The sequence below is a fragment of the Aquila chrysaetos genome, chromosome 9 (genome assembly GCF_900496995.4).
Source record: "Aquila chrysaetos chrysaetos chromosome 9, bAquChr1.4, whole genome shotgun sequence".
NCBI lineage: Eukaryota > Metazoa > Chordata > Aves > Accipitriformes > Accipitridae > Aquila > Aquila chrysaetos.
In genome coordinates, this window is record NC_044012.1 from 31,304,298 (window position 1) to 31,319,403 (window position 15,106).

At 39.4% G+C, this 15,106-nt stretch overlaps 2 protein-coding genes across 15 annotated transcripts in view; one reads left to right on the forward strand and one right to left on the reverse strand.

Annotated features, from left to right (window-relative positions):
• Positions 1-15,106, forward strand: part of CLIP1 (CAP-Gly domain containing linker protein 1) — a 73,348-nt gene that overhangs the window by 49,199 nt on the left and 9,043 nt on the right. For 13 of the 14 annotated variants that reach the window (XM_030023825.2, XM_030023828.2, XM_030023829.2 and 10 more), the window contains 4 exons: positions 3,951-4,088; positions 5,823-5,929; positions 9,042-9,162; positions 14,492-14,544. In XM_030023825.2, coding sequence (XP_029879685.1) covers positions 3,951-4,088; positions 5,823-5,929; positions 9,042-9,162; positions 14,492-14,544 — 419 coding nt within the window. Of the gene's footprint in view, positions 1-425; positions 2,694-3,950; positions 4,089-5,822; positions 5,930-9,041; positions 9,163-14,491; positions 14,545-15,106 lie in introns of all 14 variants that reach the window. The other variant, XM_041126210.1, reaches the window with a different exon arrangement.
• B3GNT4 (UDP-GlcNAc:betaGal beta-1,3-N-acetylglucosaminyltransferase 4) overlaps positions 10,631-15,106 on the reverse strand; it is a 38,375-nt gene continuing 33,899 nt past the window's right edge. The window contains exon 4 of the mRNA XM_041126213.1: positions 10,631-11,022. The gene's annotated coding sequence lies outside the window, so the exon portion shown is untranslated. The remainder of the gene's footprint in view (positions 11,023-15,106) is intronic.

The following is a 15,106-nucleotide window of genomic DNA, read 5'->3' on the forward strand; positions in this document are numbered from 1 at the left end:
GAATTCTCTCTGGAAGGTGAATTTAATCTAATATAACTCCTTGCATTTTAATTCAGTTAGATTCTCATGAAATAATTTTGTGGCTTTACTTTCTGAGTAATTTACATTGAGAAAATTTGTTGAGAGTAGTTTTAAAAACAAGATGAGTCTTGTATGGAGGAACCTTCAAACCATTATTTTTTTAATTATTATTATTTTATTATTTTTATTAACCACTGTAAAGTTTTCTTGTGGATGGTGGGTGTTTTGTAATGAAATATCAGGGGTTGCTGTCAACAGTTGAGTTCGCACAGGGACTGTGTGTCAGTGTATACGCTTTTTTAAAACTTAAGTTACAATAGCTCTATTTGCCCTTAAACCATGTTTCTCATTTGTCAGCTTGACTCCATTTTTGTTTTCCCTTCTCCCTGACTTTGTTTCTTTAGTCCTTAAGCTCTGTGTTAGCATCAGCCAGAAAAGAAATTGAACTAATGTCAGACAAGATGAGGGAGTTGATATCAGAAAAAGAGACTTTGGCACAGGAGGGGAATACTTTAAAATTAGAGAGAGGTTCCTTGTTATCAAAACTTCTAGAATTGGAATCAAAGATTTCATTAATGCAACAAGACCAAGAAGAACTTTGGACAATAAATGAAGAACTTAATTCAGAAAATAAAAAAATCCTGAAGCAGAAGGAAGAAGCTGAGGCCAAAAGCCAACAGGAAAGCACAGAAAAGGTAGCCCTAATTTCTGAGAAAAGCAAATTACTCTCTGAAGTAGAGGCAGCACAGGCAGACCTCCTGAAGGTAACTCAAGAAAATGATGCTCTCCGGTCTTCAGAGTCAACCTTGCTCCAACAGTTGAAAGAACTTCAGGCCAACAAAGATGCTGTGGATGTGGTATGTCAGAAACATATCAAAGAATGGGAAGAACTGGACAATTATCAGAAGAAGCTTTTGGAAGAGAAGGATGCAGTTGTTAAAGACAAAGATGATGTTATTCAGAAGCTGGAAAGTTCTTGTGAGGCCCTGGCCAGAGATCGAAGAGAGCTACTGCAAGAACTTTCAACTCTGACTGCAGAGAGAGATTCAGCCCTAGGAAAACACTCAGATCTTAAAAATACACATATAGCCTTAAAAAATGAAATGGACTGTCTGTTGCAGACAAGTCAAAGTCTGCAGTCTGAGAAGGAGTTGCTCCTTAAAAGCATAGAAGAGCTGCATGTGAGTTTAGACAATACAGTTAGTGAAAACCAAGCATTAAAAGTGAGGAGGGAAAAGATGCAAACAGAACTTGAGACTGAACATAAAGAACTTAAAAAAGCGATGAAAGACAATAGGGAGTTGAAGGATTCTCTTGCTAGTCTCTCTTGTCTTCTTGAGGAAATCAAAGCCTCAAGAGAGATATCCAATTCTGAATGTGTTCAGTTACTTCAAGAGAAAGAGGCTCTTTCTTCATCAGAGCGAAGGCTTTTGGCTGAAAGGGAGGAACTTTTAAATGAAAATAAGGCAATTGCTGAAAAGCTTGCTAAGGCCACAGCAGATGCCGTGCTTGCTGAGAGAGTCTTTACTGAGAAAATAAACGAACTGAACTTGGAAAAGGAATCTGTTTTTCATAAGTTGTTGCAATTTGAAAAGCACAATGAAACTCTTCTCCAAGAGAAGAATGAATTGCAGAACAAATACTTAGAACTTCTCGATGAAAACAAGTCTTCTGCAAATGCAATTTCTGATATGAAGAGAGAACATGAACTGGACGTCTCAGCCAAGAGAGCTCTGGCCCAAGAGAATACCATGCTCCAAAATTCTATTGAAACCCTCAAGGAAGACCTAAGTAAGAAGACTCTAGAAAATCAAGAGCTAATAGCCTGTAAATGTGACCTTTCAGATCTTCTGAAAGAGGCCCAGGATGCCAAAAGAACGTTAGAAAATGAACTAGCTGCCGTGTCACATGCCAAGCAGGTCCTGTCATCTTCATTCGAGACCTGTTCCTCTGATAGGGAAATGCTGACCAGAGAGAGGACTGAATTGCAAGATAAGTGTCAGAAATTAAATGGCGAGGTTGCGATTACGAAAGAAAACTTAACCATAGAAAAGGAAGCTAGAAAACTGGACAAGGAATCATTTTTGTTGGAACGTATGGAACTTCAAAGCAACATCAGCTTCTTAGAGAAGGAGATAGAGGAGCTGAGAGACAAAAATAAAGCATTTCTGACTGAGAAAGAACTTCTATTTCAGGAGAAAGAAAAATCTGAAACTAAACTGGTGGAAATAATTAAAGAAAAAGAAACCCTCTTTGCAGAGACGGAGCAGCTTGCTTCCAGTATCGAACGACTGAAGAGTGACTTTGCTTCCTTGTCTAAATCAAAAGCAGAGCTCCAGGACTTGCACAGCTGTGTCTCCGAGAGGCTAGATGATCTTCAACACAAGCACGAGGTGACAGAGAAGGAGAGAGTAAAGTTACTTCACGAAAATGACAGCCTGCTTGCTGAACAGAGGAGTCTGCTCATCATGAAGGAAGAAATACTAAAACAGAAGGAGAAATTCTCCAAGGATTATTATAAACTGCACGAGGAAGTAGCACTTTTAGAACAAACTAATAGTGACCTTTCAGGCAAATTGCTGGTCTGTCAGGGCAAAAATCAGATGCTGCAGGAGGAGATGAACAATCTGGCTTTGAAAGTAAAAGAAATTGAGACTCTCCAGGCCCAAACAGTAGCGCAAAAAAATGAGGTATTGAAACACATAGTTAAACAATCGAATATGGTTTTACTAATACTGAGCACTAACCCAATGGTTTCCTCTCTGCACTTCATTGCACAATCAGCACTTCATCTCAGTATAAACAGGCTGGAATTATGGTCTCTCTCAATATATTACTTTGGGGTTTTTTCCAAGTTGTAACTGTGAGTCTGAAAGATACTTCAATATTTTTTTTTTAAATATTTCTAAATATAAAAGCCTATGTTGTCGCTGAATGTTGCAAGAAAACAATGTAAACTGTGAATAAAAGGAAGTTTTGTTTCCTGAATCTGGTGGGAGAAATTGAGCACCTCCTGTTGAAGTACTCTGCAGCTTAAAAGTTAGAGTAGTAATAGATAAGGTTTTAGATTAGATCTTTGTGCAATTTTATGTTAAATTACAACAAACTACGAATTTGAGTTACTCAAAAAAATATAAAACAATGTACTCCTCCTGTAAATGTAATTGGATAAAAAGTAGTGTAAGAGAACCATTTAAATTTACATTATAGGACTTCCAGTCTGTTAAAGACATTGACAATTCTGGTGTTCTTTTTATTCACAGAAGTGTTTTGTATTCACCACCAACAAATTCTGTAAAGTATTTTGAATTTCGGTTTGTGGGGCGTGAAGCCCATAAAATCACTTTGAATACACATTGGAATCAAGATATCCTGTAGGAATGTATTATGCCTTCCTAAGTATTTTAATATTCTTGTGAAGTGTTTCCTTTTATGAAGGCATAATGAGCAACACTGAAATAATGCGATAATTGGCTTTATCTCCTATTTAATTTTTAATTATTTTTCAAATTTTTAACAGCTTTTTATAATTCCACATTTTCTGAAAATAGAGCAGTCTGTTGGAAGTGAATATCTATTGAACTACTACTGTCTAAAGTGGTTAGAAGTCTAAGAGCAATCACAGTGGTGGTAATGAGAATTCCAGGAATTGAAGAAACGGGCTTCCTCGGTGGTGACACAAGCATGGGGTTATGATCTATTTCTGCATGGAATTTAATCTTCTCATGTCTCTTTATTTTTATACTTTATGCAGCTTCAAAATGCAAAGAAATTCTCAGTTGAAGTCCTTATTTAATTGGAAAGCAGCTGGTAAACCGTGGAGCTGTGCATAAAGTATTGTGGTTCATCTTTTGCTTTCAGAGGTCCCTTTGGGTAATACCTTTTTTTTTGGGTTTTTTTTTCCCCTCCCCACCCTCCTTTATATATAGGCTGCCAAAATGGCAGAAGATGTTTTCCAGACTGTGGAGAAGGTGACCAAAGAGAAGGATGCCATTCACAAAGAAAAGATTGAAACTTTGGCCTCTTTGGAGAACTCTAGACAGACAAACGAGAAGCTACAGAATGAAGTAATCACATTTAAATGCTTTTATATGAAAAGTTTTGCCCAGTTTGTAAGGAACAACTGTTGAATTACAGAGAATTAGATTAGGCAAGAGTGGATTCTGTCATTTTCCCACCACAATATTCAGTCTTGACTGGCTTGTGAAAACTTACTAGATGAGTGCATATTGATGCAAAAGCTAGGTGCTTTATATAGCCATATGACCTATGTTCTTTTGTATTTTGCGTGTGGTTTCAAATACCATACGTACAGCATGTAAGTTCATGTCCCTTAAATCTTGGTGCAGCAAAAAAAAAAAAAAATCTTATGTAATAGGAGTTCTGGATGCTACAGCAGCTTTTGCACATCACAGAATCAAGAGACATGGGTTTGACTTGAGGACTAATCAGTCTTGCTGTATAGCTTTGGATAAGTTGCTTAGATGTGACCACTCTGTGCTTCAATTCCCTGGCTGTAAGCATGGGGTGCAACTTCACACTCTCATGAAGTGCTGCAGAGAGAGTAGCAGCGCTCCTAATCCACGAAAGTTATCGCTCTATTTCTCACCAATAATGCACTTCTTGCTCTGTACATCTTCTTTGTGATCTTGACATGTAATGTTATCATTTCTTCTTTTTTCCACTTTTCTGTTAATCAGAATTGTGGTCTGACAAGGTACAAATTCTGCTGAGCTATGCACTATACATGAGCACAATGGTCTCAAAGAACTTCACAGTCAAACATGTACAGCAGTTCCTCTAGGGACCCGTTTTCAGTCTGTGTCCTCCCACCACTTTGTGATACTTCAGAATTTGAAGAAGGGAAGGATGTCCCCACTAATCTCTTTCACACTTTTGCCCCAGAGTATCTAGTCTAACATTGAACTGGCATCTTTTCTGCAGATCTTGAGCACCCAGTGGCCTCTTTTTGATGGCTTTCATCTTTTGCAGCTCCTGTAATAATGGGTAGTGAACAGCTGGGCTAACCTAAATGCCACGGCTTGTGCTGAAACAGTAATGATTTCCAATGAGATCTGATGACTTGAGAATTAAAAGCGATGACGTTAATAATGGCAGGGCTTCACTTTCTGGATTAAAAAAAAAAATCCACAGGGTCCTGTAATGCCATGAGAATGGCTGAAGATTATCTGTTATGTAATATAATGTGTCGCTGAATGCAAACAAATAAGGTTTGCAAGCTTGTGTTTGCGTGGCAGATGCAAGCTCAGTAAATTGATATACAGCAATTTGTCCCATGCAACAAGATCTCTGAAAGGAGTTCATTTCTTATGGTTGCAAGCACAACAGTCAGCCTACTGTTCCTCAGAAATTAAGGTATGGTAAAGCAGAACTTTTTATTTGTTACCTTAGAGGAATAAAGATCAAGGGAACAACTAATTTTTGCAACAAGCGTTGAATTAAAAAAAAAAAAAAAAAGGTGCTTTGAGTTGTATAGCATTTAAAACGGAGGTGCTTTGGAGCTTTACCTTTTATATCAGGGTATATACATCAGATTACTGTCAGCTGCTCTTCAGTGGACTTTGAATTCTTTGTGCTGCTCGACTTCAATGCAGAAAGTCTCAACATTTTTTGTTAGACATGCTTCTCAGTACAAACAGACTGAATTAATCTAAGGACTAAAGATGAAAAAGTGGAACAGCTCAGCTCAGGCCCCCATTTTGCTGAGTATCTTTTCCAAGTGCTACACTTAAGAGCTGTATAGTTTCATTAGTATAATGAGGGTTTTTTTCCTCTTTAAGTTGGACATGCTTAAACAAAACAACCTGAAAAATGAAGAGGAACTTAATAAATCAAAAGAGCTTCTAAATCTGGAGAACCAGAAAGTGGAAGAACTTAGAAAAGAATTGTAAGTATTTCAATATTAAATCTGTTAAACCATTCCTTTGTAATTACATTTACCTTTCATTTTTTTTGAAAAATTGCCTTTCAATACCTGTCCTGTATCTGCACTTATAAAGCAGGTATTAGGTCAAACTTAAATATTAGTTTGACATGTATAAAACTTGAAATCAGAATGTTGCTCCTGAATTACTGACGGTTGTTGAAGGAAATCCTTCACTCCAAGCATTGTTTGAAATAATTTGTTTGCTGGAGGAAGTACAGAGTTCTGCCACCTGAGGGCACTAGATTATTTTAAAAGCTTTATTGTAAAGAAATTCTGTTTGGTTTTAATTACAAGTACACTTGGAGTGGTAAGTAGTTTTAAGTGGCTTTATTTACAGAAAGCCTGGTTCTGCTTTTATTTTTCATTGACGGCTTTATCCAGTTTATTCCTGTTGCCCCACTATGCACTTATTTTCTAACTGATACAATACAAATGCCATATATAGTATGTAAAACTAGAGTTAATCACTTATCATTTGAGAAACTGCCTCTTAGGTAGTACGAACTAATGATGTGTAACACTGTATGCAAACAAATTAACTGCAAAGGATCTGGTATAAAGTAATTTGTCCTGTGCAATCTCATTGTATCAAAGCTTTTGGTGTGCCACTGTGAATAAAAATCCAGCCTAGTTATTGCTACCCTGCAGTACCTGCACATCCCCCAACTTTCAGAGATGTAATGCATTAAATCACAAATCTCTATTCCCACCTGTGCTCCAAGAAGAATTTCTTGACTCATGGAGTGAGAGCTGGAATCTGGACTGAGAGCCAAGAGCAGCTTTGACTAATTATTATTATTGTTAGGTCCATAAGTCATTTTGTGACAGTTCTTAATCACTGCTCTGAGGTGAAGACAGGGCACAAAGGAAATCAGCACACAGAATTAATACTAAATTTCTGCATGACTGACGGGCTTTGCTGCTTGCTTTTAAAAAACTGCATGCTTGTATAGACAGCAGCCTGCTTTGAGAAAAGGCAGGATTTTGTTCCATGAGCAATTCCTACCTGCCTCAGTGCTCCTAAGAAATGCCAAAGCAGAATACTTATTTCCAGACTAGTTGCTCTAATGCTGGAACAGCAAAGGGCTAGTAGACTCTGGTATCATGGGAAGACAAAATATATTATACTGTAATTTGTCAAGCAGAAGTTATTTATAGAAGATACTTCCTTGAAAATCTTCAGCACTGAAAGGTGTTCTCATGATCCTGACCACTCTGTGGGTTTTTAAAATGATTTTTGTTTTTCTTAAGGTTAATCTTAGTCATAAACTGTTGCTGAATGTGGTGTCTAATCATCAGTGGTAAGAGACAGTGGACAAGTGGAAGCTTGTCTAGTTGGTTTTTAATTGATCTTTGTTGTCATAATTCTTTTGTGTGTTGCCTTGTTTTAATTAGAGTAAGGAATTAGCTTGGTAATAGGCACTTCTTGATCAGCAGTGATGTGGGTAGAGAGAACACCTTTGAGAGGTCAGTTGATGAAGGTAGTGCCCTTGCCTCTGCAAAGGAGAGCAGAGGGAAAATTTTGCCCGCCGGAGCTGTTGAGTGTAGGTAGGGCCATGCTGCTGCCTCTAGAGCGGTGCCTTTTGGAGGTGGGAGGATGTTACAGTGACATTGGTGTCCTTCATAAAAGAGCCTTCTGTGTAAAACTAGGATGAAGAAAAGCAGAAATACCGGCTGGATATCATGTATTCATTTAGTACTGTGTACTGTCAAGTGCACTTGCAGCTATCAGTTTAAAGTTCCTTGGCACTAAACACAGGGGAGCATTTCACACAAACTGACCCCAGCATTTTGTGTGCTTTTTTTTACAATGCCCCAAATCTACACTTTAATGCTGAAAGAAAAAAGAGGAGAACTGGTGAGTACTGCAGTTCAGCAAACAATCATGGTTAAAAATAGGTATGTTCCTGCATCAGCAAGTAGCTTCATACCAAGATAATTTGAATCGATGTTCAGTGATGTGAGCTAGCCTGTTTAATCTAGTCTAGGTGGATTGGACTGGAAATTGGTCAAGGTGAGACCAGATAGAAGAAATGGTTGGGAAATCTTAGTCATATTACGTGCTGAATTCAAAAAGTAAATCAGACTTCCTTTTGTTTAAATGTGCCCAGTAATAGACCATAGAGTCCTTGTATTTTGAAGTGCTTGAATAAGTTTCTGACTTATGGGTTCTTCTGTCTCCCACAGTCATAAAAGTATTTTTAATATTCCAGTCGGGGTTTAACTCTGTGTAATACTGGCACATAGGAGTACTGAGATTCCTTTTTATGAAAACAAAACACAGTCATAAAAATCACTGTTTAGTGAAATGAAGCTTATCTTTTTTTATTTTCTGAAAGATATTGTCAAATCTTATAAAAGATTATGTTAGTCATTTGTGTTACAGGCAGGCATGCAAATATTTTTTTCAAAAATTTGTTGAAAATAAACTTACTTTAAGGAAACCACACATTAGTAGCAACATAGGCTAATGAAACCTGCAAATCCATTTTTTTTCTTCAGCTGTTGTTTAGTCTCGTTTTCAGTTTTGTATCTGTTAAAAGTAATGGAATAGATTACTTTCCTGTTTTGCCTCCTGTGATCTTGCACATTCTTGTATGTTTGGGTGTCAGACCTTGTACAGAGTATTTAAGTAAGGGGATCTGTAAGCTGCCTTTTTTTTTTTTTTCTTTTTTTTTTAAACAATTCTCATCTTTTGCCTCTGGCTCCAGAGTTCACTTCTGAGAAAGTCTAGGCTATAAACCATCCCAACACTCTTGTCAATCCCTACCCTGTCTTTCTAAACCCAAGCATTTGCTAACCATTGGAAGCATGCAGAACTAGCAGTCTGAACTTACCTTCCATTTCTTTGAGTATCTGATATGTTTAAAGGAAAAGGAGTTGTGCGCTGCTACTGCTTTTCAGGGTAAAACCTATCCCTGTGCATCTGAGGTACAGATTGTCACCTTTATTATAGATCCCATTAGACACGTGACCTAGATGTATTTTTCTAAGCTGTGAAGCTGAATCTCTCCCACAGTTTTTTCTTGCCTCTCTCGTTCCTATGGTAACGATGCACTCTCTGTCCTCACAGCGAAGCGCTGAAGCTGGCAGCAGCTCAGAAGTCCCAGCAGCTTGCAGCTTTGCAAGAGGAGAACGTGAAACTTGCTGAGGAGCTGGGCAGGAGCAGGGACGAAGTCACAAGTCATCAGAAGGTAGAGTGGCTGGAACGTTTCCTGATCTATGGTGAAAGTGCTGTGCGTGCTCTTTCCGCTGATGCCTGGGTGACGTTGCACTGCATGTTTGTGCTTGAAAGATGAGTTGTTCTGAGAAGGTTTTAAAATAAATTTGGAAGCCACCTGCATTGGAAGGTTAGAACTGCAGGCTAACAGAAGGTTACGTAACCCGTGAAGGATACTTAGGAGGCTTGGGAGTAAGCGTAAATTAAATTTGCTTTAGCCAAATGTATTAACAGACACTTGCTATTTCTGTCGGTAGTAATTTTGTTATACAACTGTGGAAATCTCCATCTACCCAGTACTAAGGAAATCTAGCTATTTAATACTCCTCCTTATTCCTGCTCTCCTTTCCCACTAAGAAGAAGAGTATTAAGGATGTATTTCATAATATTGTTTGAAACTACTTGGCTGGACTCTGTCTCTAAAAAGCACTGTGCACATGTATGCTTGCTTGAACTTCATACTGTGCACGTACATGAACAGTGCTGCAGCCAGGTAGTGGGTACTGGAGGACCAGAATCAATGTAAGGTGTGTTTTGTGGTCGTAGTTTATAGGGAAGAAAAAGACTCTCTTAAATTTTATTTTTTATTTTTTATTTCTTACTATTACATTTGAACATGTTGTTGGAATCTTAAAGTATGGGCTTAGTTACACAGCTTATAACACTGGTACTTGCCAAAAGATAAATTAGATTTACAGCCATTAAGTATGGTGGTTTTAGTTCTTGTGGAGCAGTTCTGGTGACAGCCACACCATGAAGACATCTTTGGAAGATCTTGTCCAAAAGCAAGAATGTAGATGATGTGGATTTATATATTGCCTTTCTGAGACAGCACTTGTGCAGAAGAAGGGTATGCCTGTTCCCCAGTGACAGTGGAACAGATCTCTTCCATCCTGCCACAAAGCCTAATATTTTTAAAGTCAAGAGGCTGACTTTACCCCAAAGGTCCTGTTTGGAAATACTGAGGATGGGTGACTATAGATCTGACCAGTTTCTAAACCCTTTTGGCTGCTGACGGGAGTAATGCACGCGCTGCTTCATCCTAAAGAGCCTTTAGAGATGATTAACAAGAGTCCCAGACGTGTGGGCTCAACCACTGACTCATGCTGCATCTGAGTAGTGGTGTGGTAAGAGAACGCTGTCATCCTAAACAGCTAGTGGGAGCTCTGCTCTCCACTCCCACATGTTTTCTTAAATTACTTCAGAATCTTTGAGGCAACCCGTTATTTTCAGAAAGAGTTGTAACTTGAAAAGGATTCGGTAACATTGGTCAAACCTTTCTGCCTATTGTATGTAGTCAGTGTTGATACTCAGGAAGTCCCCAAAGAAAGGGACCCTTCAGCCCACAAGGCGTAGGCTGGCAGCAGTCACTGCAGTCTCAGTCTGCGGCCTCTGTCGTTTCCAGATGACCTTGCGAAGGAGTCCTGCTGTCTGCATCCTGCCTACTGCGGATCTGTCAGCAGAGATCCTTCTCTTATTGCCAAGATAGACAGCTGTAGTCTGTGAAGCACAGGGGTTAGTTGGTCATCTTGCAAACTGGAGTATTCTCAGTTCACTTGCACCATAGCCTTTTCTGCCTGTGAGTAGATGGCTCCAAGATCAAAGATCTGGAAGATCTGCTAGAGCTTGGAGAAACAGTCTTTTTGCCGCCTTCAGCCGTTTGTGTTGCATTAGGTCCTCTTCTGCGAGGAAGATGTAATCTGAATCTTGGAAATGTGGGAATGCCGTCTGTTGCATGCTCTAAACATAGTATTTGGGCTATGGTGTCTTTAGGTCTGGTGAACTGCACAGCCTCCTAAAAGACTGGGAGAGGCATTTGGTGTTCCCCGCAACTCTGTTGTGGCAAAAGGAACAAAGACAAAATGGTGTCATTTAAAATGCAGGTTTCCTGCCGAGTGTCACATAACTAACGAATGCAGCTCTTCTCAGAGCAGTATCGTTCAGCGCTCGTTGGTGAAATGTATGGTCCACCTGCCCAGAACTGTCGTATGTCCTGGTTGCTCCTAAAAAGCATTCCCTGTCTCATCAGGAGCCTGTAAAGTACTAACCGTCCTTTTCAGTCTGATAGAAACCTGCTGTTGCGCCGAGGGGTTGGCCTTGTTTCATGTTCCCTTTAGATCTTACCCAACCTAAACTTACAGCCCCCTTGTTCTGCCTTTGACTCTGCTGGGTTCTCTTAATGAAATGGCAAGAAAACCAGCTGGCCTTGAGGATTCTCACACAGCCCACCCTATCTTGGGCTAGCACAGTCTCAGGGATCCCCACCACCACTTCCACTTTGCTGCCACTCAGGTGAATGTACACCATGTCTAGGCACCAAGCTGCAGCGTGCTTTGGGCTTCCTTGGTTCAGGCTGTCTATGGGGAGTGGAAAAAATGTTACTATGAAGAATGGCGTGATTAGATTTTAGAGAACAAGTGTCCATGGTGGCGATGAAGATGTTTAACACAGAGCAGGATTGCTCATGGAGCTGTATTTTATGCAGTGGATACTGAAAAATTGGACAGTAGGGAGGGAAGCACATAATGCAGCAGTACTTCTGTCTGTGTGAGTTTCTGTGCATGTGCCTGTTAAAATGCAGTAAGAAAGGTAGCAAGCATATGTTTTAAGTATTTTGAGCAGTTGCTATGGTAACTATATAAATTCTAGCAAGTGTGTTAGTCAATTGGGTTAGTGAATCTGTGGCTGCATGTGACACACTTTGCAAAATTAATGAATACTCCTTCATGAATGATTTATCCTGACATCTAAAGGTTAAAGTGTCTTGTACTAAAGATGCTGAGGGGTGCTTTTCTATATTGATTGATCCATAAATAATTAGCTGTTGTAATTAGTTAAAGATTCCCAGTCAGATAGATACTGAACTCGGGGAACTTTTCTGGCTTCAAATTATTCGTTGTGGTATTTCGGGAGCCTCAGACCTGCCCGGGCATTTTAACTTAATTGGACAAAGTGTAGAAACATCTACTAGCTCAGCTGGTCCATCTTTTATTAAAGATATGTGAGAAGTCTGTTCTGAGGCTAATGAGAGAGTGAGCGGATTGCTGGAGAAATGTTGATGAGAGAAGGGGTGTCCTGTCTCCCCTTGTACCACAAAGCTGCTCAGGGCTTGATCCATGACTCGTGCAGCTGCAACAGGGTTTAGAAGCTGCCCAATTCCCTTAACATCTTGTTCTCCTTTACGTTTCTCTGCTTTAAATCCACTTCTATCTTGGTCTGTACAAAAATCACTCATCTCTCCACAGCCAACCAGGAAACTAAAAGGGAGGAGAGATGCAGGGTTTACGCTCACAGTCTTGGAGCATTCCACAAACGTTGAAGGATTTTCCAAGTTAAACGGGCACCACAACCTTTTCCTAAAAGAAACTGATAAAAAGGTGGGGTGTGTTTGGGGGGGCGTGGGGAAGAGAGCATCATGGAGCTCTGTGGACATGGCCTCTGGGGAGTAGAGGGTGAATAATGTCAGTATGAGGTTTTTCCAATTGCACATGGCAGTCAAGAGCATAAACACCAGAAAGTTAAGCTAGCCTAGGGTGAAATGAAGTGACTTGTTTGTGGAACGTGGCCAGGTTAATGCTACATGGTGTGACACAGAGAAATGCTAGTGCTGGTGGTAGAGGAAAAGTAGTCAAAAAACCCAGCTGGAAAAGTGTGATGCACAGGAGATTGCAGCATGAGTCTGAGGGAGGAGGGGGGCCATATAAAATAGTTGTCGGGGGGGGGGGGGAGGATGGTCTGGAGAGGCGGCTGAATAGCGTGCAGCTCACTGGGATTTACAAGTGAAACATTTCTCAGAATTTTCATATTCTTTTTTCCTTCTCTTTTTTTGTCATCAGCCTGTACAGATGTAAGGAGATCATATAGGTTGCTTCTGTGTAGGAAGCAGACAAAAATTCTTGGAAACAGGGGATGTACTTTGTGCTGCTGGTGAAATTGCTGGGTTTGACTTGCCTGCAGGAAAAATTTGGCCATACCCCCATAGTACTATGGCTGCTCTGCAGTCTTACAGTGGTTACTTTCCTTGAGAGAGATATTTTTGATTTGCTTTAAGACTTCTTAATATAAGTCTCTCTACACCCTTCTGGTATGTATTTTTCATATCAATAAAGTTGCTTGATTAAGCCCCAGCAAAATTATACCAATTAATCTTAAACCTGGAAGGCTTACCAGCATTGCAGTACATGAAAGGAGAAGGTAAGTTGTCAGAAAATATGGAGAAGACAATTTATCTTGATGAGCTCTATTTAACCTAATCTTGGAGGCTGGCCAGCAAGCTGCCTTCTCATTGCAACTTGCTTAATGCTTTCTATGCCTGTCTGTGCCAAACCTGAATGTCTATGAAGTGCTAAAAGTATTTAGTCAAGAAGAGACTATTTGCTATTGTTCCAGGTCTCTGAGGTTTCCATTATGAATGTATGTCTTGCTAACCTTGGGGATGAGCCCTGAAAGCTTGTGAAATCTAAACAGAGATTGCCTTCAAGTCAAGGCACAGGTAGTTGCTACTATAAGCAGTTCTGCAGGGCCATAATTGCTGACTTTGGCCATTGAGTAAGAAGAAAGGAGGAGATGGTGATAAATAATTAATTAGCCTGAAAAATATTTAATTTCTTAACCTTATCAGAAGTTCAGTTACCCCCATGTTTCTGTAGTGGGGCTTTACAGGGTTTTTTTGTTGTACAAATTATGGTTGTTTTTTTTCTTTTGCTTTTCCTAAACCTATGTGTGCCTGTCAGTTTGGACCCAACAAACTGCAGCAACAATATTTTTCAGTTGAAGGCCTTACTAGTTGTAAGGGTTTAAGGTGGCTCTGCCAAGTTACAGGTTCAGGATACAGTAATAGACACCAGACCAACAGCCTTAGGGATCAATAATTTATCTCTAAATAACAGTACAGTAACAAATACAGATCAGTAGTACAATTATCCAGGTCAGAACAACAGCAAATCCAGTAATTCACCAATACTGGGCTAAACTTAATAGCCAGGCGCACAAAGGCTTATGGTTCTCTGGTGTGCATGGGGCCCAGAAATATCGTATAAGCCTCACGCCTCTCTTGTGTGCACAGGACGTGAAAATACTATATAAAGCAGTAATAGCCCCTGACTAGCTAATACACTTGGTCACTGAACTATTTGTGTCTGTGTGCGTGTGTTGTCCTAGTAGAAAATCGATTACTTTGAGGATTTTTAGGCTCTGTAGCCTCTCCCACGTTTGTTTTACAATGATAGTGATGCTCTGATATATTATACTAAGGAAACAATCCTTGGTGTATTAACTGTAGTCTTTTTGTACTTGCGTTTTAGTTGGAAGAGGAGAGATCAGTACTCAATAACCAGTTATTAGAGATGAAAAAGAGGTAAGTTGTTCTTTCTGATGTGTGTTTAACTATACAGTCCTACAGAAGACTTCAGAAAACATAATACAAAAGCACTGCTAAGAAAGCGGTTCTTTTCTACTGTATCATAGTTAAAAGTGCTGAGGTTGTTACACACATTGGATTATAGATGGCATCTTCCACATTTGCTTTATTAAAAGTGAGAAGGAAATGTAACTGTACTAATGTTAAGTTACACACCTCTTGCATTGTAGTAGTTCTCTTGATTTTCAGTAACCAGTTAGTGTCTGGTTCTTAAGGAATAATGGAAAAATACAGTGATGCTAAGGATTGGGGTTTTTTAAAAAAAAAAGAAAAGAAAAGAAAAGCAGCAGTTACTCAGTACTGAATGGATTGTTCTCATAATTGAGATATTGGGATATTGAGTTCATTGTGGCAGTAGTTATTGCAGTTCATTCAGCACTGTTTTTAAATACCAGGAGATTTGTCCTGGGTGACTGGGGCATCCATTTGTAAACTGTGCTGTTCAATAAATGGTCCCAAGTTACAAAATTTACTGTCTTTCTGCAATATGTGTATGGAA